Consider the following 24,690-nt stretch of genomic DNA (forward strand, 5'->3'; position numbering starts at 1 on the left):
CATTATTCTCACAGGAAACACGGTAGAATGTATTGAAAGTAATACACACAACCGAGATGTCCGTATTAAATAACACACACAGTGTATAGATATATTTTTTTCCGAATATTTATTAACAATTTTATGTACATTAAATTGCAAGGATTTATTTATGTAGGGATTCATTATCCATACATTTAAAAATTGTCTGCCATTACGAATAAGTTTTTTTTTTATATGCACAACTTCTAACAATTGCAAACACTATAATGAGTTTTTCGCAGACCTTGAATAACAGTGTTATACACTTTCTCTGACACGAGTAACATTATACACATCACAGTAAATAATAATTGTAAGAAGAGTTGTAACAACACACAAAAAATATAAAAAAACACACATAGGTACCGGGAATATAAGATTTTAGAAATTAATTTTTTGCAAAAAAATCATAACTAAATATGTCATATCGAATGTAAGAAGCGTGTTTGATTGATAACTTGCTTATTAAGAGTTTCAAATATTACCTCATGTGGGTGGAATGCTAAAAGATATAGGCTTTGTGTATGACGACTTGGTAAATGTTAAGCAATCTTTTGAGAATTTAGCAGCCGTAGACAATGTCGATTTCCCACACGCGTTCAGTTACCGATGTGTAAGAAAGAGTCGTCAAAAGTGAATAACATCCATGTCAGCATTTGAAAAGAAATTGTGACATCACAGTGACAGGTTAAAAAGCAATGATAAATACAGTGGATATGAAAATCTGCCTAAAAATGATTAGGTATGGCTCTTGAACTGAAATTAAAATGTATATAAAGAATCAAACTTAAGGTTAAAAAGCCGATTACACATACTTTGAGCAGTACAAAGGTATTTTTTCCAAGTCTTATTTGAATTTCATGCATCGGCAGGGAAGTTGACGAGAGAATGGCTCTTGATTGCCATTAATTTAAGCACATTATTTCCCAGCCATCGTCACTTTCTTGTCCATTCAAACAATTTGGATTGGTACATTTTAAATGAGTGAAAGTCTTAACAGTGGAAATTAATCTCAGTTATTGTAGACTGACCAATTCATCAGTAATTAGTTTCAAGATCCGATATCTTCAGCGGAAATGATTCACCACGGTGAGGATGATTGCGCGGCATTAAGGAGTGGAGCTTGCTGAAGTCAAACATGGTTGAAGAACGAGTCGTGTGGATATGGAAAACAAAGCATTTGGTTTATCTAAGAATGCAAGAAACATTTAATTGGAGATTTCTAATGTATTTTCAGTACCTGATGGATTTTTGTCTCTTTTTTTTTTTTTTGCAGTACCCTGGAAGTCAACAGTCTTATTGCACGTAGTGGTTAGACCTGCCAGTAAACATCGTGACCACGATAACGAACTACTTGCTCTGGGGTGCACAAGGATAAGTTCCATCATGTTTTGCTTTATAGGTTTGTTTTGTCGTCACCACATCATGGCTTGTGTGTACTCGAGTGGTTAAGAAGATTAGCAACGTGATGACTATGCATGGTCTGGTGATGCATCGTCTGATGCAGAGTGGTTATGGCGTGCGCCTGTAGTAGGCTGTGGTGACTTCTCGGAGACGGAGTTCGGCTCGATTCCGATGTTGTCGACAACGGAGCCGGGCTACACGGCGCTCCTTCGAAAGAATCAAAACTACCATTGGTGTTTTCGCCATCGTCGGGCGTCCTGTGGCTCCTATGGTTACTGTGATGATGATCGTCGGGCAAGGACCTCCTTTCCCGATCGTGGGGGCTACCCGCTGATACGTGGTGAGACCCCCTGGAGCTGGATATACTGCCGGATTGCCGGGACATCTGCTGTTCTTGCATCTGTTGTTGTAGTAGCCTATATGTAGGGAAAAAAAAACACGAAATAAGTTTCCATCGATATTTTTTATGGATTCTTAAGAAAGTTTCTAGTATCACTTGATCTTTTATTAAAATTTCCGTTTCTCATAACTTCCTGCACAAAAATTCTCGGAAAAATTTTCCCCTTACAATGCATATAAATACCGGAATTTCCGCGCGTATAGTACAAAACACTAAAAAGTTATCTCCATACTTAAACACAATATCTGCTATGCACCCCCAAGCAGAGGCGTACGCAGGGGGTTGCTACGGGGACCCATGCCCCCAAAGCCGATCAAAAATTAATATTTCGGTGAAAAAATTGAAATACGGAAAGAAAATACCCTGTATATATGATATATTATCCACAATTTCCGTTAATTCAAATGCTTTCTGAAGGGTGACTCAAAATTTCTCGGGAAGAAAATTTTTGTGCCCTCCCGAAGCCTTTTGTACCCACTCCAAAAGTCGATCCTGCGTACGCCCCTGCCCCCCCCCCCCCACGTACTTAGGTCTTCCTCAATCCCATCCACCCCAAAATTTTCTAGAGCGGTGTTCCTCAACCTTTCTGTACCTGGCCCAACTAAACTTCTTGAAACAGTTCGATGGACCACTAATTTAGGGAATGTGGACTTACAGAACCTATGTGAATATCATAAAAAAATTAATTACAGAAAATTAAAAAAAAATTATTCTGATTAAATTGAAATTATAAATGTCTGCGAACCACATTTCATATCTTCGCTGACCATAGGTTGAGAGACGTTGTTCTAGAGGATTTTGACCTATGGTCAAAACTGGTCGATGTTCACGACCCGCAATTCGACTTTGAATCAACAGCACTGACCCAAAGAGAATAGCTCAAAATTAGCCTCAAAATATTTCAATGCCCAAAATTTTTAAGAATATTTAATTTATCTTAAATATTTTTCAAAATATTTAAGAATGCCCAAAATGTTTCAATCGTATCCACGAAAGTATGTGCTTATTGGCGGTCAATGTCTAGTTGGCCTACCGTATACTAACAATATATGGACGGTAAACCCCCCCCCCCCTTAACAACCACCCCATCGATGCGGTCTCAACTCTCTTTCCCGACCAAATAATTTTTTTTTATTTTAAAGGCTTCAATAAGGAACCCCCCTTTTTCACGGACAGAATGTCTTGTCCCACCGGTATCCACTAAATACAAGGCCACAACAGGCAAAATGCCCAACGATATGGCTGAGAAAAAGATGCCCATAAGAGAGGAGTTTTACTGTTGTTCCTAAATGAAATGGACCAAAGATTTAAAATTAAATATAAAAACAGTACATTATATAAACGGAAATTTACGTACCAGACAATGGACAATCACATAATTTTGTACATCTCAATTTCTGACTGACCAACAGTGTCAAAAGCCTTACTTACCTGACTTTTTAATAGCCGGCTTCGAATTATATAATTTCATCAGTAAATCCACGAACTGTTGGGAGAATATTTCGCCAAATATTGCAAAATATTTCGCGTGAATTTATCAATAACATATTCATGAATCTTATCGACGGCTGAATTGAAACTGAATCTGGAGAGAGATTCATTTCGGAGAAGAACAGCGGGGGACATAGGCAAACCCCAGTGCCCTGCTGTGGATGGATGCTGAGATAATCCCTTAATCCACGACCGAATTTCTTATTCTTTTATTCAGCTTTCACAATGCACGTGGATAATATCCATGTAATCAACGTGAATATGTTCAATGACAGAGTTCGAGTTCAACTGCGGGCAATGACACGAAACCTACACGAATATGAATTTGTAGGGTAAAAACACGATTACAGTGCCTGTAAAAATTTTACAGCATGTGAAGTTTGGAAAAGATGGTGGCCATTTGAGGGATATCGAAATAGAAGTCTTCATTACTAGTACAAGAATCCATATTTATAATAAATATAGCTGAAAATGGGTTGCTTTTACACATCAACTTCAGTTGACTGGAGGAATCAGCAGAAGAATGGAGCTGATTCCATTGAACATTGGAAACAGCTTCAACTAGAAAATATCGGTCTAATAATATGCCCATAGTCCGTGAAAATGATTAAGTTTATGAATTGGAATTTAAAAAATACCTGAATATCTGGTATCTTTTTGGATACCTTTGGGAATTTTTGTGATAACTTATTTTATTTGGAAACAGTAAATCGCATTTCTAGGGTAAAGCATCACCAGGGCTCTGACCAGGGACGGGCTTAAGTATTTTGCGACCCGGTGCAAAAAAAAAAAATTGCCGCCCCTCTGAACAGGGATTTTCCAATACTCCAGGGTGCCTATGGGTACTCTGGTGTCCGAGAACGACTGTAAAACTCCTTCGTAGTCATAAAAAAATGTTAATCGTACATTTTTTACCCCCTTTCGCTGCCCTAAAAATTTAACGGCCCGGTGCAGCCGCACCCTTCGCACCTGCCTAAGTCCGGCCCTTGCTCTGACTGACTGGGAGAGGACCCCGAGCAAACGTGGGGGGCAGATCCTGGAAGTAGTCACTTCTCCCCCATCATAATTTAATTTAAAAGCTTTATTTATCCTTATCTGTGAATTCCAGAAACCAGTATCTTTAACAACATGGCGCCCCTTTTCATTTTATTTTCACTCATGGCCTATCAGAATATATCGGAACCATAAACGGGCCTCAAATTGACAGCCACTGGGTTTTAAACGATGGTCTGTGGACTCCTGGAGGGCCCACATGAGGTTTTTAAAGGGATTCATGGGATGCGTTACAGAACAAAGCAAACAATATTGGTGACAGTTACGACATAGTCCGGGGGTGGGGCTTGGATTGATTCTCTTCGTGTTTAGCCGAATCACCGATACAAAAGAGATATCTTGCCTTTTATATCAGCAATGTGACAAGCCCAAACATGTTATAAAGTTGGTTTTCAATGGGATACGTCTTCAAATCCCCCTTTACTTTACACATGCTGAAAATCGGAAGAAAGCCTACTTCATAAAAAAAAAAGAACATTTTACAGGGGGGCCGGGGTTCCGGTTTCTAACACACTGGTTAAAGGGTTAACCAAGGTCAAGTGCTAATTGAAAAACACTAGCGTGAAGACATGGATGGTCACTACGCGGGGAATACTCAGTACTCATTGAGAAATTGAAAAAAAAACTATGATAATGAGTTTTGAGACATTCGGTTACTCCGATTTGGGGGCCCTGGAAAAATGTCCTACCGTATTTGCCCTCGAAGTGAATCCTTGCTGCGGACGAAGGTTCACATCGCGTGTTAAGAGAATATACATGATATTTAAAGTTTATGAACTACGCGCGTCCATTGTACTTGACATCATTCCATCGATGTGTGTATGCACATTCTCGTGTACATATCTCCAGCTGCGTGATTGGCCTCACAAAGGGTAGATGAGAGAGAGAGAGAGAGATCGATGTTTTAGGGAGAAGACTCACCAAAACCCAGATCGCGTTTTAGGATTCCACCACGTGCCCGTTCCACAACATGAATACGATATATTCTCGGTTATTAAAACAGACCCATTAGCGAAAAGGGAGACCACACACAGTTGATCGGACCTCGTGTGTGTGTGTACAGTATATTTGAAACACGAGAGAGAGAGAATCGGCCGTGTTATTAGAGGGGAATGATAATGATACGATTATGATAGCTTCTATGGAGAAGGGTGCTCGTCACCGCCGTAGTCGATTACGCACGGAAACCCGCGTTGGTGAATAATAAACCGCTTCTTAATCAGTATCGCCGCGGCTATCTTTAATAATATGTATATAGAGCATCCGGACGGGGTTGTGCTGTGCGGTCCTCCTCCTCCTCCCAGGATGGCTATAATCGCTCGAAAATTTCAATTACATTCAATAGGTGTTTCGACGAAGTCCGAAGAATTTTAAAATCATGGGATAGGGTTGGTGCGAAAATGGGACACGGAATGTAGGCTACTCTAGCTCTGACGGAATCCTAGACTGCAAAGGTAGCAAGAAACGTGTCCACACTAGATTGAAATAGACTAATTTATTTGAGGTAGTTAGGCCTAAATAGAGGAAGAGTGAAGCGAGAGATGGGCCTGACCCCTTATGATGATTAATTTCCATCAGTTTGTTGATGGTTAATGTAGGGATTTGATAGAGTTATCTAACTATACTTGATGATGACTTAAATCTGTACATAGATACTGTTAGGCACCTGATAATGACCAGATGGGGGTGATCGCCCTCTCCAACAGCCAGAAATACGATAGAAAATGGTTTTGTCCCGTAAAAACGAGACGAATATTCGCTTACGCACCAACTCTCACCAATTCGTTCTCCCGCGCCCGATAATGGCCTAGTTTGTGCTTTAGCTTCTGATTTTTTATCCTAGGACTGATTCCAGTAAGTCAGGATCAACGTTGAAATAAAAAGGTCCTAATAAACAAGGTTCTATACAAGAGTTTTCAAGAATTTCCGAGCCGTATACGCGCCTATAATTTGACAAAGCACCCTTAGCTGCTACTTCTAGCAAACGGCTAGTTTTTGATCGATATTTTGTATGAAATAATACACGGGTATCGAGCATTTTTGGTTACTGCAATGAGCAACGCAACCCCTTAAGTTGCAACCTTATTCGTGGTCTAGTGTAGTGTGTTTAGGGATATGTCAAGCTGCAATTTGGGTTAATTTTCCGAAACCTGCAAAAAATTCTAAATGTGAACAACGGACCCTTCACGAAATGCAAATTAACGAAACCATAAATTTCGAAGTTCAATTTTTTTTGTGTACAAAATGAACTAGATTGTTTCGCTTCCCACAAAATTATAGGTTAATTTTTACGAAAATAGGACTTTACAAAAACTCTTTACAGCAGGGCCGTAACTAAGATTTTTTTCGCCCCCACAACTTTAAAATTCGATAATTTTATAAACACGGTGTTCTTTGTTCCCACCTAAAATTGCCACCCTTCAAATTTTTCCGCCGGGGCAGTTGCTTTCCTCCCGGTCCTGGATCTCGGTATTTCTAAAAACAATTTCGCCCATGGTCCTTCTCGACTATATGTATTTCCTTCTTGTGGAGCCCCGTCTTATCCAGCCCCTCATCTACTAAAAGCGAGAAAATTTCTCTACTCATTAAATTGATTATTCAATATAACTTTACAGTAACCAAGAATTTCATAAATACATTGTCCCCGGACCCCCTTGGATTGAATTCAACGAGCTTCCCTCTTGCCAGGGTTCTACACAGGGCGGTCTCTACATCATGCGGGGGGGGGGGGGGGAAGCCTCGGGGCAAAGCGGTTTTCTGAGGCCCATATTTAGCTGAAAGTAATAGCTTACATATATGGACACTCTTAAAAAGCATAGTAGGTTACCAGATCTCGTCGTGTTGGTCCTCCCTTGGACATGAGTTCTTCAGCCTCTGCCCAAATAGGCCTCGTTCAATGGGCAGTTCTACTGGATTTTGAAATTAGTCACTTTTTTCTCATCATATTTCACCTAAAAGCTTTATTTCTTCACATCTGAATTTTTTTATTCACAGCTCCGCGACCCCTTTGAACAACTGTCATAGCTTTTTCCACTTGATTTTTTATCCCTGGTGCCCCGGCCCGTCATTTAGAGGGCTTTTGAAATACACTACACAAATGGGGTGTGTGTGTATATATATATACGTACCTTTAGTACATGCTCTTTGGCCCCCCCCCCCGGAAAAATTTGAAATGACGGCCCTGCTGGTGCCCATAAAATCTCAGGATCACAAGGGGTTATACGGCCCCTGGATGAGAATCACTAATCTAGTGAGAAATCCAGAATTGGCATTTTTGAATGATTTTAAAATGCAAGGTGCCAGTAAGAAATTGAAACCATGACAAGAATTTTGCTCGACCAGTGTTAACTTAATAATTAATATAATCACTTTTAAACAATTACCAATCTTAAACTCTAACGTATTTTCTGGATTCAAGTTAATTTTTTTAAATAATTATGCCATGGAATATATAATAGACAAAATCCGCATGGCCCCTTCAAGGTTTGCGCTGACAGGGCTCCAGCCTGGTACGATTCTTATCATTTTTACACTCTAAATCCACTATAGACGGGCTTCATTAAAGTCTGGCCTGGGGGCACTGCTGCGGGATGTAGGAAGGGTGTCCACGACCATCACCATCGAAATTATTTCCCTACCAGAATAGCATTTATATTTCACGAATCCAAAGCTCAATTCAAGGGCCATTATCTGGTTCTTTTGTAGGGTTTATCCATCCAATAACGGCTACCGATGCTGCCGCCACATCGTTATCGGGCCTCGTGGCCACTTGCTGAGGTCTGTAATTACCATGGGGAATTGGATATCGGGGAGAGAAAGGGAGGCCCTTGTGCATATCGATTACCAGTTGACAGTTCACAGAAGGGCAGATTTTGTTGTTAGTGCGGTGGACAGTCTATTGATTTGATGGTGGGGTGGCAAAGAGCTGAATCGGCGAGCGAGCCTGGGCCGTGCTCGGAGGTCGCGTGTAAATTGACCGATTTTCCAATAAAACCTGCTCTATTATTTTATTATTACAACAGTTGTCTATTTCGGTTATTGTTTTGAATAGTTTCCGGTTTTGTCGTTGATATGAATCTTGTCGATTCATTAGAACTTGAATAATTGTTCCTGCATTCAGCAGCTCTACCAAAGGATTGAGAAATGGTAGCAGCGTCGTTGGTGTATATCGGTGGTTTTAAATTTTTGGGGGTCCTGGGATATTTTAAAGGGCCCACGGATGAAAATCAAGTGGGAAAAAAAGCCGTGAGACAGGTGTTAAACGGGGAGGGCACGGAGCTGTGAAAAAAAATTCATATGCGACTAAAATGAAGCTTTCAAGTGAAATATGGTTGAAAGATAGCGATTAATTTTAAAATCCAGCAGAACTGCTCGTAGAACAAGGCTATCTGGGCAGGGCCCGGGGAATTGTGTCCACAGGGGCCTTACATGTTGCGAAATCCAGTTCCATGATTTTCAAGAGTACGTAGACTACTATTTTTTATTCATTCCAGTACTATTTTCGAGATTAAGTATGCGAATATGTAAGCTCTAATTCTAGCTCAGTACGGTCCCCCGGAACATTAATCTTCCCGGAGCTTGGACGAGAAGAAAACTCGCTGAACTTTATCTCGCTGAACCCGTATATCAAATCGGCCTCAATTATAAAATTTTGTTCACTGTAAATTTAATGAAAAAAGTCAGCAAGAAACGGATTCGGACACCGTTCCGGAACCAACGGAAACCCTTCTTACAAGATCTCGCTCTTGTAAGAAGGGCCCCACAAAAAACGTCGTCTAATGGAGCAATAGGCGAAAAAAGGCTAAACACAATTCTATATGACCACCATCACAATATTTGAATTTATTCATAACACCCTAAAGACATGAAATCAACAGGTTACTTAACATTAAAGAATAAGCTGGAAAATGGCCCATGGCTCCGTCTTTCCCAAGAAAAAAAATTTCCACTAATTGAACTGATTTTTTCAGTAAATTTAGAGTGAACCAATTTTTATAAATAAGACTGATCTCCGGATTTCTGGGACAGTGTTTTGGGAGCGGTGTACTAAGATGGAAGCAGTGTTGCCAACAGTAAAAAAAATTTCCAACTAGATTCTTCATCACAAACAACTAGAAACCGCGCTTAAATAGCCAGAATTAATATAGCCATCACTTATATGACCATAAGTCCCTATTTTCCGGGACATTCCCGTATTTTAATAATAATACGCAGGAAAATTCTCAAGACTATAACATCTAGCAAAACAAAAAGAAAAACAATTAGATCTAGTTGGGTATTTTTTCCAACTAAATGGCCGAAAAAGACCAGATTTGGAAAATAACCAAGTTGGCAACACTGTATGGAAAAGTAACAGCTTATATATTTAACTCTACTGTTTATTCTGACCAAAAAAGTCGACTTCAATGAAATTTCAAGAAAAGGAGTATCACTTGGAAAGTGTCTGACCACAGGGTGTCAACAATCCGATAAAGACCACTGTTATTGTTTAAAACCACGGACACTACACAAGTATTGTTGCACCCGTTGAGAAGTCCTATTGGAATCCCAACGATTTGTCGCCTGGTATTGTTCAAAGATACAATAACGTCTGGAGGGACACCCAAGTCCAATGACCTGTCTGTGAGCTATATAGTCCACTAAGCCTTTGTTGGTTCTTCAACGACATTATCCTGCTGCGATTATAGTCAATAGTATCTTTTTAAAGATCCAATGTGATAAAGGTGGGCATTGATACTTTCAAGGAGGTGTTTGTTAAAACATTCATCCTTTGAGAGACAAGATTCTTAGAATTTCACTAATCCCGCGACGATACGGAACCTGAAACTCTATTATTCTGAGAAAATTACTTGACAGGGAGGTCAAGTCTTGACCAATTCAAGGGATCGGATCCAGTTCTTCCAGTTTTGTTCTCTTTTTTTTAAAGAAATACTTTCGATCCCCCTTATTGAGATATTGATTCCAAAGTCTTCCATGGTAAACATCTGAATCACACACGTCACGACAGTTCTGGAACCTTCAATCGGCTTAAAAAACGCCCATTTAAAAATTCCAAATACGACTTTAAACAGGCCATGGTCTAATTAACTCTCTTGTCCATGAATAATACAAATCTTGAGATGCATTGAAATTTTTGAAAAGTACACGCTCCGTCGACACGAATGCAAAAAAAAAAAAACAAAAAAAACATGAACGTGAATAATATATAGGTTTTATTGAGAGGGGAATGTTTTTGCGCATGTTTAGGAACGATAGATACTCGGACATGCGATGGCAACTTTCTCTCTCGTCTCTTTTTTTTATTGTCGTTTGAACACAATGGTGGAATCGAGCACACACAAAAGAGAGTCATTTCGACATGAGACACAGAAAAAGACACAAAAATCATTTGTAGCACATTTTGTGCGTGTCTGTTTCCTGTTGCACCTTAAAAAAATGAAATGATGATTGAAGAGAGAAATGGACAAGGAATCGGGTTTTGTGTTGCCGAAACGACACAACTGGCAATTGGTATTCACGAGGCACAGACATCATCAAAACACTTTTTTAAGAGTATCGTCACGCAACTTGGAAATTAATATCTTTTTTAGAAAAAGGAAAGGAGAGAGAGTGAGTGAGCCATGTTTTTTGCCGTTGTTGCCGAGATAGTAGGCTACTAGTTGCACGTGTTCAACAGCTTACATGAAGAGGCATTATATTTAAATTTCGTGGATAAGTGTCTCAGACATACCTATTATCGTCTTTGTTGATAACTGAAATTACGATTTGATGAAAAAATTGGTTCGATAGCAAAAATGTTTTTGAACGTAATGACGTTTTTATTGACGTCTTTATATGGTCGTCATTTGACCATGCCTCCCGTGTTTGGCTTGCTGAATGGTTACTGAACCATTCTACAAGATTTGATAAGTCTTGATGCCAGGGCCAGTTGTCTTGAAAGTGTCATAGGCCCCCCGAGTCGAGTAATTTTTGTGAAGCCCTCCTGCCTTAGGAATACCTGCCTACCAATGTGCATATTTGCTGCCGAAAATTGCACGCAGATCTCATTTTCTCGAGGCCCCTCTGCACTCGAGAACCTCAGGCCGTACCAGGGTGGGCACATGCGTTGAGGTAACACTGGTGCAAATCTCAAAGATGTATGTACAAGGATAGCCGTTGAAAGTTTGTTTTTACTAGTCTAGTTAGCTCTTTGGCTCCAGCGGGCATCAAAATGATTTCGATTTGAGGCTTTCAGATTAGGGATTCCCGAACTTTTTAATTTTGTGACACACTAGGGAACGAGATTGGAATATTAACCCTTTCTCCAGCATAGAATAAATCACTAAACCCTCGCTCTAAAATTTCAGCAGGCGATAAGAAAACGTGTTCCATTGATAAATCAGTTTACAAAAAAAATATCTGGGATGTCATTCTTAAAATAAAAAGTCTTTAAGAACACGAGATATCTCGTCGATGCAGGCGAGACGGTTAAATATTCTGTGGCACATCTTTCTAATCTCCAGGCACTTGGTACACACATACAGATCTTCCAGAGGGCCGCGAAAGCCTAAGCCCGGCACTAAATTCGTCTTATATTTGTAATTTAATTTGATCATTTTTTTTATCGCACCACGGCCCTTTTCTCCAACACGAGGGCTAATTAGACCGGGACTAACAATTTATTGCCGGTTCCGAATGGCAGGGTTCGACATTGTGCCTTTTATTTATACTCACCGAGGGGTTGGTGCGCTAATCCCTCGATATGGTACTCTCTGCGGTAGCAATCTTATTCTGTGGTCATGTTGTCACCGTATTTGCTGTACCACCGCGTCAGGAAAGTTTCTTACAATGACGAATCGAGTATTGAACTCGCGACCTGCCTAAACATCATTTGGTGCTTTAGGCGAGTATCGACTGATCTAATGTATACATGTGTATATGAATTGACATCATCATCATCGTGCCCCCCCCCCCCAGACTTCCAAGTCTATCTCCGCCTATGCTTATCGACCTGGGCTATCGCACCCCAATTTGCATTTTAAAATAATAAGATATTTTTTGAATTGCTGTAAGAGAAATAAAATTTTCGAATGGATTAGGTTGGACCACGAGCCAGAGTTTTTCAGCACCCCCTAGAGATAGGAGGCCTCAACATGCTGCTCGTGTCATCATCAAGTAGTCCATTTAAATTCCCTGCTCCTGCGAGTATCATCGTTGTGCGGGAAAAGAAATGATCGGGCTCAGAATTGGCGATTTCTATGCCCCATATCCAATCACCATGCGGTATTTGTGAGCCAACCAGGAAGATTCTATCCAATATAAGAAGAAACCAAATAGGGTGCTGTTGTTCAAAATGGGGCAAACTTGCTAGGTAGTCTTAATGACGGTACAGCTGAACTCGTCGACAACCCGTGCGGAGTCCTATCTCTAGGAGATGCCGAGTTTGTGCAGTCACGGGTTAGCTCAGGAATGCAGTAACCAAGACTGCTCGATACACCCATTCAAGTTGCATTCAAGAATTGACACTTTTGATGTAGTTACCCTCAGAGGCGCATTTATGGTTTTTCCGTCGGTGGGCTGCGAGAATTTTGCCGCCCTTCTCCCATTCTAGTCATAAATTAATAATTTTCTTTACTACTCTTTCCTCGAGTTCGCCACCCTGTGTTATAAATCACTTGGCCTCCCCCCCCCACACTCCTGGAAATATACCTGTGCCGCTAAGTCACTCTTTCCGTCACTCACATGCTTGCAGTTGGCACACACACTCTAGGTCACTCTTTTGGTCGCTTGCTCACTGACATGGCTCCTTGCTTTATCGGTCACTCTTTTGATCATTTACACGTTGCACATTCTCTGGGGCAGTGGTTGCCAACCTAGGGAAGTCCATGGCTTGATTCCTTTTTTGAGAGTGGAAGACCCAGTCACATACACACGACTAATAGGAAATAAATGAGGAAAAATGAACCAGTGAATCGCTCACGCGGCCCGATACGACTAATACTACCGGCGGTTGAGAAACACTGCTCCAGGGGTCATTCTTTCGGTAATTCACATGCTTGCTCACGCTCTAAGTCACTCTTTTGCTCTTTCATGGGCTTGTAAACTCTGTAGGTCAGAGCTCGGCTATGAGTGCCGTTTTAACGTATGGGGCCGTTGGGGGGGGGGGGCTTGCAAAAATTAATGAGAAGCGGTTGAAATGAAATTTTCGAGTAGGGCTTCAGAAAAAGCACTTGGGCCGGAAGCTTATGATGCTTTTAAGATGTCAGTGGTCACTCACTGACATAACCTATCTGGGCTGAGGTGGATTTATTGAGGTTTATACAAATTCTCTCATTCTACCAACTTTTTACTGGCCTTGATCTTGCTGCCCTGGGTTATAGTCCGATGAGCCCCCCCCCCCCCCAATAAATACGCCATTGGTCATCCTCATGCCTGTTGCAGAGACAGTAAGGAACTACGTCAATGAATGACCAAAAGAGTGACCTAGAACTTGTCCAAGTATGCGAATGACCAAAAGAGTGAGCTAGAGAGTGGGAAAGCATGTCAATGACCAAAAAAAAGTAATTTAGAGCATGCGCAAAAGCGTAAATGATCAAAAGAGTGACCTATTAAGCAAGGAACCATGTTATTGAGCGATTAAAAGAGTGACCTAGAGAGTGTGCAAATATGTGTCACCAAAGCAAGCATGTGAGTGACCAAACGAGTGACTTAGAGACGGGTGTGCTTGCAGGAGTTTAGGGAAGGCCAAACGGGTTATAGCACAGTGTGACAAATTTGACGAAAGAGTAGTCGAGAAAATTAGACTAGAACGAGAGAAGTGCGACTGAAATAAATGCGCCCCTGGGTATGGGTGCTCTTCGTTAAATGAGGGTTGGATATGGTGTCCGGAAAAAGTTTTAGACTTTTTACTGAAGAATATAGAGCCTTGTTTATTAGGACCTATATTTCAACGTTGATCCTGACTTTTAGAATCAATCATGGCAGCGTTTCTCAATCTTCCTGGACCCAAGGACCAGCAAAATGTCGGAAACAATTCGACGGGCCACTGAACGTCCCGTATTATGGAGCATTCCTTCATTCTCTCTCTCTCTGTTGTTTTGAATTTTTTTATACATTTGTCCCGTTTTCCCAACGATGCTTATTTGAATTTGTAATTTTTCTAAAATCGTAAATAAACAGCGATTTGATAACTTATTATGATAATTATTGACAAAATATACACAGTTCGGGTACAACGTTTTTTTTCTCAATTTCTGTGATTTTAAGTACAATTAAGGATTTTGCCGACTTATAGTAATCTTAATGACAATTGGTAACGTGCCGTATTTCACGGTATTCAAGATGCCATTACCCTTATTTTTCCTCATAAATATGGTCATCCTGCCATTTGAATGTTTTTTCGTCAAGTACTATTTCTAACTATTTCTCTTTACTCCGATTTGCATCAGCCATTTATTACCCCCTTCACCCGTAATTAGCACATTTGTTGTAAATGCATTTTTTGCTACAATTTGTGACATCCTGCATTTTTCTTGACGAGGTATGGTAATCATAAGTGTGAAGGTACAATTTTTATCTGAACCCATATGGATATATATATTGCTCTAATACTAATTACAATAGTTAAATAATTTTTCATTCACCTGTTAAAATTGAATTATCAAGTCTGTCTGCGGACTAATTATGTCATTGTCGTGTGGTCCGCGGACTATAGGTTGAGAAACGCTGAATGATAGTGTGAAAAAGCCGAAGCATAAACTAGGCCAATAATCCATGTCGGGAAGGACGAGTTGGTGAGAGTGTGAGTTAGCGCGTAGTGAATATTCGTTCCGTTTTTACGGGACAAAACCATTTTCTATCGTATTCCTCGCTGTTGGAGAGGGAGATCCAACCCCTTCCCTGGGGGATGATTGCCCCCATTAATTTTCAATTACATTCTATACCTTTACATCTCAAGAATCTTCAACCATTTAAATTTGAGGGGGCGGCAGTTTTAGGTGGGAACAAAGAACACCGTTATTAAGTTATCGAATTTTAGCATTGTGGGGGCGGAAAAAATCTAAGTTACGGCCCTGCTGTCAAGACTTATTGTCCTGTTTCCGTAAAACTGACCTATAATTTTGTGGGAAGCGAAACAATCTAGTTCATTTTGTACAAAAAAAAAAAAAAAAAAAATTGAAATTTACGGTTTTGTTAATTTGCATCTCGTGGAGAGTCCGTTGTTCACATTCAGAAATTTGCGAAGGATCCGGAAGATGGACTCAAATTTCAGCTCGACGTATTCCTGAACACTGCACTAGATCAGCGTTTAACCTTTTCTCGCCCGTGCCCCCCCCCCCCGAAACTTATTTGTCTCGTAGCCTGTCTTATCCAGGACCCCCCCCCCCCCCCCATCAAGGAGAAGAAACCCTTCCTACTTATTTATTATTTTTGAGCAAATCCATAGTGAACAAAACTTGTGTTGAGTCGACTCCTGAGTTAGTGAGGCCTCCTGTGGGGGGGGGGGGGGGTTCTATGCAGTGCTGTCTCAACACTGTATGGGGCCCTTGGTTCACGGGCTATCACAAAATGTATTGAAAGGAATTAAAAAAAATTACACTTATATATTCGATCAGTAGTTATTCATTAAAATTGAAAAAATTACGCGGGTTTACTGAAGCAAATTAAAAACTAATTTGTGTTCATATTTTCTAAAGGTTTTTCAATTAATATGCTTTTTCAATCATTTCTTAATGATGAATGAATTTCGAAATTTATGGTTTTATTAAATTAATCAAACATTATAGACTGCAATATGTACCGAAACATTGAGGGGAAATGATGAAAATGACGTAAAAATATAATTTTCATGAGACACATGGACGCCTATTTCGACAAAAAAATATGGCAAAGTCTTGAAAATTTAGAGAAAACACGTGATTGAAAGGAAAAATTACCAAGAAATTTCTTTTGACAGTAAGAAAAATTGGGGCTGGGTCAACTTTGGTGTCGAATTAGCCATATATGCCGAGCCCTCTAAACGCATGCGCCCACTTGGGTATTGCCGGGAGGCCCAAACTGCATATAGGACCTCGCATTAATAAGACTAAAATTGGATAAAAATGTTTAACCTTATAAAAGAAAAAAAACAGCGTACAAGATCCTAAATTATCGGTGACTAGCAATTTTACTTGGATATCCATGATCATAGAAATACGGAGTCACAGGCATAGGCGCCGGAACCTAGGGGGACTGAGGCTATTTGAGTCCCAACAATTTTTGTGAGGAGTGCCGAGCCCCCGAAACATTCATGAATATGCAATGGAACGCACCATTCCGCCTTCTACGTACGGGCTTGAGTCCCGTTTATAAGGGACGAATGGTGAATTTCAGCCATCTCAATGTTTTCATGTCGGCGCCACTGATTTCAATTAGCTCTGTTACACATGCACCCAAATAAAAAAACATTTCTCGCACAATCCAGAAATATTAGGCTTATATCAAGTGCAAGTAGATACTCAGATACTGTATAATCAATATCTGGTTTCACAGACTTCTTTTAAAAATAAATCTGATAATTTCCTTGAAAACTTTTTATAGCACAACTACAATTTTCACATGGCCATAGGTGTCGGAACCTAGGGGCCGAGGCCATTTCAGCCCCCCCCCAATAATTTCTGAAAAAATGCAATGCACCTTCCCTCTCCTGCATACGCACTTCAGTCCTGCATATACGGGGTGACCAGCAACTTTCAGCCCCTTCCCCCACTCCCAATATTCTCTTCATGTCGGCGCCTCTGGTCGCAGGGCTTTCTATTTTAGAACCGGAACCATCAGCCTCTCTTATTTGCGGTCTTCGTCGAAACGGCAGAACAACCACGAATAATTGGACGTTAACATAGCTCTGTCCAGCCGAAATTTGGTGGTCCGTTTTCCGGACCTTTCACAAAACTCCGAATCTGAAAAACTGATCCTTCAGAAAATACAAATTAATGAAATCATAAATTTGGCCTTTCGTTTCTTTTGCGATTCATTAACTAGATTATTTTGCTTTTGACAAAATTAATGACCCTTTTCACAAAAGCAGGACCCTACGAAAAAGTCTGGACAGACCCCTGGTTAAGTTCATCGTGTATATATGATGAATTTAGATTTCTATGAAAATAGTTTAAAAAAGTCGTACTTTCTCAAAAAGTGACCCCTTTTAAGCGGAATGTGGAGACACATTATCAGGAGGTTTAAGTACGCCATGGGAGATAATCGCTATTGTCAAAAAGTGACCCGGTAAACGGAGTGACGTGTTATATGGGTAACCCGCTAACGTGATTTTACGGAATTGTAGTTTTTTTGTGGTTCAAATCGCACATTGAGTCAGGGCTCGATTCCCGGACGTGATAAATCAAGATAAAATACAATCCTAATTACATCGCTACATCATGATACTTTATAAATACTCTTCAATGAAAGCCAATATTCGTTCTTTACGATGGATTGATTCTCTTCGCCCGAAGTGATTCTTCTCCGGAGAAGACGTTAACGCACAAAAATCCATTGATTCTTTTCTCGCGCGATTGGTTGTCTTACTTGGCATATCCCGAGCAGGAACAATTAGCCTTAATTAAAGGCCGTATCATTTTATGTATATCTCGTTAACGCGGGTGAAATACTTGAACAAGAGAACGGAAAGCTTCGGAATTTACCTTGGAGCTATTATCATAAGAGATACTAAGATGGTAAACAGAGGATGGCATCGAACCTGCGAAAATAACACTTCACAACACTCGATTTCTCTCTCATCATCATATAATCATTAAAAAGCTCTTCAAGAAGCGATATATTAACGAGCGTTCCTTGTTTCATGGATTTTCCATAAAAATCTCACCAATTTCTGACACAAAAAGATCGAAATTAGAGTTCAAATGAGGCTTGTGGAAAAGGAATTCAATTGATGAAGTCTTATTAAATAGCCACCCAAAAAGCTCGATATCACTGCCCGTGGTAAGCAGGACCGGGCTCTGACCACTGAGCTACGATGGCTGCTTATTTGAGGCTGAAGAAAGTTTGGAGAAGCTATCGGAGTATTTCCAGCTGAATAAAATATTTCTCGTATAAAACGAATATGACTAAAATTAAGGTTTAGATAAAGCTCGTGGAGCTTAGAGAAAGGAATTTAATTGCTGAAGTTTCATTTACTTGGTCGTCAAAAAGCTAGATATTACTGCCCGTGGTTAGTAACACCGAACCCGCTATTGAGCTACGGTGGCTGCTTGTTTGAGGCTCTAGAATTGAGGTCTTGTTAACCTTTTCCCAGTTGCGAGCACTGCGTGTAATTAATTATCAAAAGAAGAGCACCCTTACGGCAAGTTTAACATACGAATGAGTGCATAAAATCAAGATGATTTCAATACTTGAATGCAATGGCGTTTAACTGGAACGGTGGTCAAATATTCGCAAGCACAAAATCAGGCACCAGCATCGGGCACTTTAGGGAGCACCGTGGTGCTCGCAAGCAACGGGTTGAAGATGCCTGCTCTAGAAAGTTCCGAGCAGCTATCGGGAGAATATTTCCAGCTGAATACAATTTTTAAATAAGTTCCGTGGGAATTAGGCCGGCATTACACTATGAGAGTTTCATAAAATTTCATTTATAAAACTTGAAAAATTCAACCAACAAGGCTATCGGTTGCATTTTCTCGAATGTAACCAATAACTTTATTAGTTAAATTAAGACTAGGTGCCTTATAAAAAGTTAATTTTCTTATATTATATATATAATAACTTACAACCCCTTGCACTATGAATGACGTATCTAAGTTTTACACGTTATTTGGACACTTTTCTTAAGGCCGGGATTACACTATAAAAGTTTTGTAAAAGTACTTTTATAAGACTTGAAAAATACAACCAGTGAGCTGATCGGTTACATTCGAGCAAATGCAACCCATCAGGTTATTGGTTGTATTCTTCACGTTTTATAAAAGCACTTTTACAAGACTTTTATAGTGTAATCCCGGCCTAAGTTCGGGACTATACTGTAAAAGTTTTATAAAATTTCTTTCGTGAAACTTGATAATTGCAACCAATAAGTTTATCGGTTAATGGAAATAGATAAGATTATCGGTTAGCAAGACTGGACTATTGAGCTATAAATTTCCGTTTGAGGTTAAAGAAAGTTCCGAGAAGCTAGTGGAAATTTTCCAGCGGAATAAATTTTTAAAAAAATTCCGTTGTATTTCATCAATTGAATACTTTGATTGAAAATTTATGATTGTGCATTTTTAGGTTTAAATCAAAAATTTGATATTTTTTTTAGTGGAATTTTTAGTTAAAAATCAAATATTTGTAAATTTTCTCCATACCTAAATAAATATTTGTGACTTGTAGGTAGCTAGACCATATTTTTCCAATTGTCAATAAAATATTTTCGTGATTTCCGACATTTACTTCTAGATTCGCATTCCCCGAATAGCTTCAGATTTGACGAATACTACGAAAAAAAATATTTGAAGAATTTCGTAAATTTCCAATTATAGCTCGATTGGATCTTTAACAAAACTTGAAGGAAAAAAAATTGAGAGGGGATACATTCAAATTTTGATATCCATAATGAATTTTTAGATTTTGACAGTTGAAAAATTTAAATATTTAAGATTTTTACCTAATATTCCGGAAATTACGAAAAAAATCTAAAAAGCATTTCTGAAAGAATTTTACGGGAAATTTTTCGATCAAGCCTGATCGCCTGGTAAATTCCGAAATCTTTTCAAGACAGTGAATGGTCCACAAACGATCAATACCGGCAAAAAAAAAAATTAAATACACATACCAAAGAAAAATTCCTTAAAAATCGCATATTTTGAGAAAGAATAAGTAAAAAATTCAAAAAATTCACTCGACAATTTTCTTTTACAAATTTCTTTTTCCCTCGATAATAAGATAAGAAAGATACTTAAATGCAATTAACTGCAACCCTTTTCAAGATTGAAACGAAAAACTATTCCAGGAATTTCGACGTAATTTTCTAAAAATTCAAGGGGGTCAACATAAAATTGAGTCTCGGATTCTAAGATAGAATAAAAAGTTTACATACTGACCATTTGTCGACCGATGGTCCGATTTATGTGTGTGCGGTCACTCATTTTGCTCTACGTCGTGAGCGCACCGTTTTGAATATGGGATATTTGTGGATGTAAGAGAGTCTAAAATGTTGCAAGACCAATGTCCAGTAATCTTGAGTAATTTCATATCTGAAATTTACACTTCATATTTAAGTTTTAGGCGTTCAATGTATAATTAAAATCATGGTATATAAGTCAATCCCGCTTATAACGTTTGCCCACTTAGAATTGAAACGAAAATAAGTCGTACTAAGTAATTTTCATTAAGAGATTTCCCGTTTAGAGCTTTTTCCCGCTTACAACGTTTTTCGTGACGGTTAGTTTAAAAATGTTATAAGCAGGATTCACTATATATGGATATGATGGAAATTCACTGACCAATCTACTTTATAAATTAATGTAAGTGCAATTCATATGCTTCCCGATTGTATACACAATGCCATTTACTTTCGGAATATTAACATATAGATTCCCAACTGGTTGTCCGTGGAAGCCCATGGTTTCGCTAGAGCTTTTCTGGGGTCCCGCAGTATCAAGTAGGCTGTCATATCAAAGTTTTAAATGCAGCAAGACCAATGTCCAGAAATGATCTTGAGTAATTAGGTAATTATTTGAAATTACCTAATTATTTAAAGCTTCACTTTAAAGTTTTAGATGCTCAACGTACAATTCATGTATGGATATGCTGGACATTTACTGACCAATCGAATTTTTGAATAAATGTACGTGTAACTGATATGCTTGCTGATTGTACACGATGTCAACTTTTCGAACATTACAGGTTTCCAGCTGGTTGTCCGTGGAACGCTATGCCTCCGTTGAAGCTTTTCGGGTCTTCCGCAGTATCTTAAAGCTGTAAAATTCTTCATTGGGATAATAAAATTTTTAAAATCAGAGGAATTATTCATGTCTATGTTTCATGGAACAGTTTAACCACCACCAAAAAGTGCCGTCTTAACGCATGGGCCCACCCGGGCACGGCCCGAGGGCCTCAAGAGAAGAGGGGACTCACAGAAATGAGATTTAAATTTCAAAACTTGAAATATTCAAGAGTAAGCATGTGAACTTGCTTGGTAAGGCCTCAGAAAAATCACTTGGCCCGGGGTCCATGATGCTCTTAAAACGGACCTGCCATCAAAAAGTTCCCCACGAACTAAAGCTTCATTCATTCATCTCAATGTTCTATGGAACAGTAGCCTATAGCAACATTAAGTGGTTCCGCGCGAGCTAAAGCTTGGGAAACATTTTTTTGTTATATTTTTATGAGGAAAAATGACGTGTTTGAAGTCATTTGTGGATGAACCAGACACAAATTTGGTGACAGAAAATTGATAATTAAGGGTAAAATAAATTTGATATTTTAGATTTCCACAACATTTAAGACTTTAATATGAAATGTACAAGTAAAATCCTGTTATATGTATGGATATGCTGGACATTTACCGTGGCAATCGAATTTTTAAATAAATGTACGTGTAATTGAGATGCTGAGTGTACACCAGGGCCGTAACTAGGCTTTTTGCCGCCCCTACACCTTTAAAATTATATAATTTTGTAACGGTGAAACTGCCGCCCCCTAAATTTTGCCACCCATGGCAGTTGCCCCCTCTAGTTACGGCCCTGGTGTACACGATGTCATTTACTTTTGGAATGTTATAGGTTTCCATCTGGTTGTCCGTGGAACCCCATGGAGGGTTTCGTTGAAGCTTTTTACGGATACGCCAGACAAAAATCTGGTGACAGAAAATTGAAAATTATGGACCAAATAAATTGGGAATTTGAGATTTACATTGAACATTTAAAACTTAAATAAGAAATGTACAATTAAAATCATGTTATAAATGGATATGCAGTAAATATACTGACCAATATAACTTTCGAATACGCTTATAACGTTTTTCCATGAAAAAACGTTGTAAGCGGGAAACGCTTTAAACAGGAAATCTTTATGAGAATTAGAGTTGGGAACATGCAAATAAGTCCTACTAAGCAGGAAAACGTTTTAAGTGGGAACGTTATAAGCGGGGTCGACTGTAAATGCATGGGAAATTCAGATGCTTGCTGATTGTAAACGCTGACGTTTACTTTCAGAATATTTTAGGTTTCCAACCGGGGCCCCGAGCAAAAATGGGAGCCTCACAAATAATGTACACTTATTTTGCATTTTTTCCCTTTTAATTGGCCAAGAACAAATCTGCCCCGAGAAGGCACTCTACGGCCCTGGTTTCCAATGTAGTGTCCGTGGAACCCTATGGTTTCCGTTTCATTAGCGCTTTTCAGTGGTTCCGCCGAAACTGGAAAATTTTTCATTGGTGTTTAAATAAAATGTTTATTATGGAATATATTCATTTTTGTGTTTCATGGAACAATTAAGCACCCATCAATAGGTTCCGCTCGAACTAAAGCTTGGGAAACCTTTGTGGTAAATATTTTTTTTAATCAGGAAAAACTACACAAGTTTGAGTTTTCAAAGTAATTAGTTGATGCGCCAGACACAAATCTAGTGACAGAAAATTGAAAATTAGGGATCAAATAAAATGCTCCAGGTTTCAATAAAATTACTCACCTGTTTTTAGCAGCCGCTGCGCGATCCCGCTGACGGCGGTTTTTGAACCAATTGCCGACCTGCGTCGGCGTTAATCCAGTCGCTTGAGCCAATTCCCGTTTTTTAGTCGGATTCGGATAAGGATCCTGAAGATACCACTCTCTCAAAAGGCTCCGGGTACGTTCCTTGAAACAATGCGTCTTCTGTTCGCCATCCCAGATCGTCCTCGGTAAAGGATACTTTTTCCTTACCCTGTATTTGTCCACTGGTCCAAGGGGACGTCCTCTCAGCTTCTCGGCCTCCTGGTAGTGGGCTTCGAGCCACATTGCCTGCAGTTTCGCGTGGGACGCTTTCGTGAACCTATGGTTTTCCAGGATTAGATACAGTTCCCGGAAGTTCCCCGTGTGGAAGGCGACCAGAGCCCGCGCTCGGAGGACCGATTCGTTCTTGTTCAGCTCGGAACAGTTCGGATGCGCGACTGGTAAGGACCATAGGAATCGTCCGAGCCTCTCTATGTCGCCACTGTCTTCTAGAGTCTCGCAGACCGCCGCAACTTGGTTGATGGTAAAGTTCAGAGTCGGTAAGACGAACATCGGTCCGTATCCCGGAAGTGTTGGTGTCGGAGTTCCAATTCCTAGTGCCATTATTTCACACATACGACTCTAAACACTCGATAATTTATATCTTGAGCACATATTGTTATCGATAACTTTTCAATTATGTTCACCCACGAGATAGTACGCACCATACAGAAATCGAAACTGTCACTGATAACATAAGAATGTCTTCAAATTCGACGAGTATTTTGATAACAGGACTGTCCACTTTGACATTTTCAGGGACTTGTAAAGTTTTGTGGACCGTTCCGAGGTTATCGCATTGTTATCTCACAACAAACGATAACTTTTAACAACAAATAACCCGACTGTGATAACCGCACAACCTTCGAGATGTTCGCAAAGTAACTGAGATAGCCACTGATCGCTTATACGATTTCCACTCTTCGTGAAACGATCGCGATTAGCCACTGAGCGATCGGAGGGGGAGGAGCTCGATATCCGTAAGGTGATCTCATTTGCCAGCAGTGCCCGCGTTTGTACGATTTCATTGGTCGAAAGCGGCTCAAGCACGCCAATCAATGTCGGCAATGCCAATCAGGGCGTTATCGGAGAGGGAATACGAAAAATCTTCCCTTTTTTTTTATTCCACGTCAGTTAGAGATTAAATATAAAACCAGTTTTTTTTTTGCTTTAAAAAACGTCAATTTATTGATTTATTTACAAATTGATACTTGAAATTTTTCAGATTCAAATTTTTATTGAAAAATTCAGATTGGTCTTTAATTAGTTACAGTTTTTGTCAATTTCTATTTTAGATATTTATTTCAATTTTTTAATTTCTATTTTAGACATTTCAATATTTTAAATTTATTCAAATTTGTATTTTAATTCCTATTTTAGACATTCATTTCCATTTGTTTTTTGATTTATATTTCAGATATTTAAATTTTTAAGTTTTTATTGGAATATACGTGTATAATTCAATTGTTTAATTTTGATTTGACTATTTATTTCCATTTTTTAAATTTTATTCGAATATTTATTTCCATTTTTTAAATTTTATTCGAATATTTATTTCCATTTTTTAAATTTTATTCGAATATTTATTTCCATTTTTTAAATTTTATTCGAATATTCATT

The 24,690-nt window shown here is 39.2% G+C and overlaps 1 protein-coding gene across 1 annotated transcript; it reads right to left on the reverse strand.

Moving 5' to 3' along the window:
- Window positions 1–1,269: 1,269 nt before the first annotated feature.
- Window positions 1,270–24,012, reverse strand: LOC149072342 (homeobox protein SIX6-like). Its single transcript, XM_089246282.1, has 2 exons — window positions 23,012–24,012; window positions 1,270–1,841 (listed from the first exon to the last, which is right to left on the reverse strand). The coding sequence occupies exons 1-2, from the start codon at window positions 23,644–23,646 to the stop codon at window positions 1,445–1,447; spliced, it is 1,032 nt and encodes a 343-aa protein (XP_089102408.1). The 5' UTR covers window positions 23,647–24,012; the 3' UTR covers window positions 1,270–1,444.
- Between the last annotated feature and the right edge of the window lie 678 nt (window positions 24,013–24,690).

This window comes from Pholcus phalangioides, unplaced genomic scaffold, assembly GCF_987345545.1.
Source record: "Pholcus phalangioides strain wild (caught in Gottingen) unplaced genomic scaffold, Ppha-v1.0 ptg000017l_1, whole genome shotgun sequence".
Classification (NCBI taxonomy): Eukaryota; Metazoa; Arthropoda; class Arachnida; order Araneae; family Pholcidae; genus Pholcus; species Pholcus phalangioides.

Bases quoted from the DNA above. Each gene is read 5' to 3' on its own strand.
- LOC149072342 (XM_089246282.1), bottom strand. From the start codon at position 23,646: ATGTGTGAAATAATGGCACTAGGAATTGGAACTCCGACACCAACACTT. The intron at 1,842-23,011 runs GTGAGTAATTTT...CCCTACATATAG, and splicing joins GCAGCGGCTGCTAAAAACAG to GCTACTACAACAACAGATGC.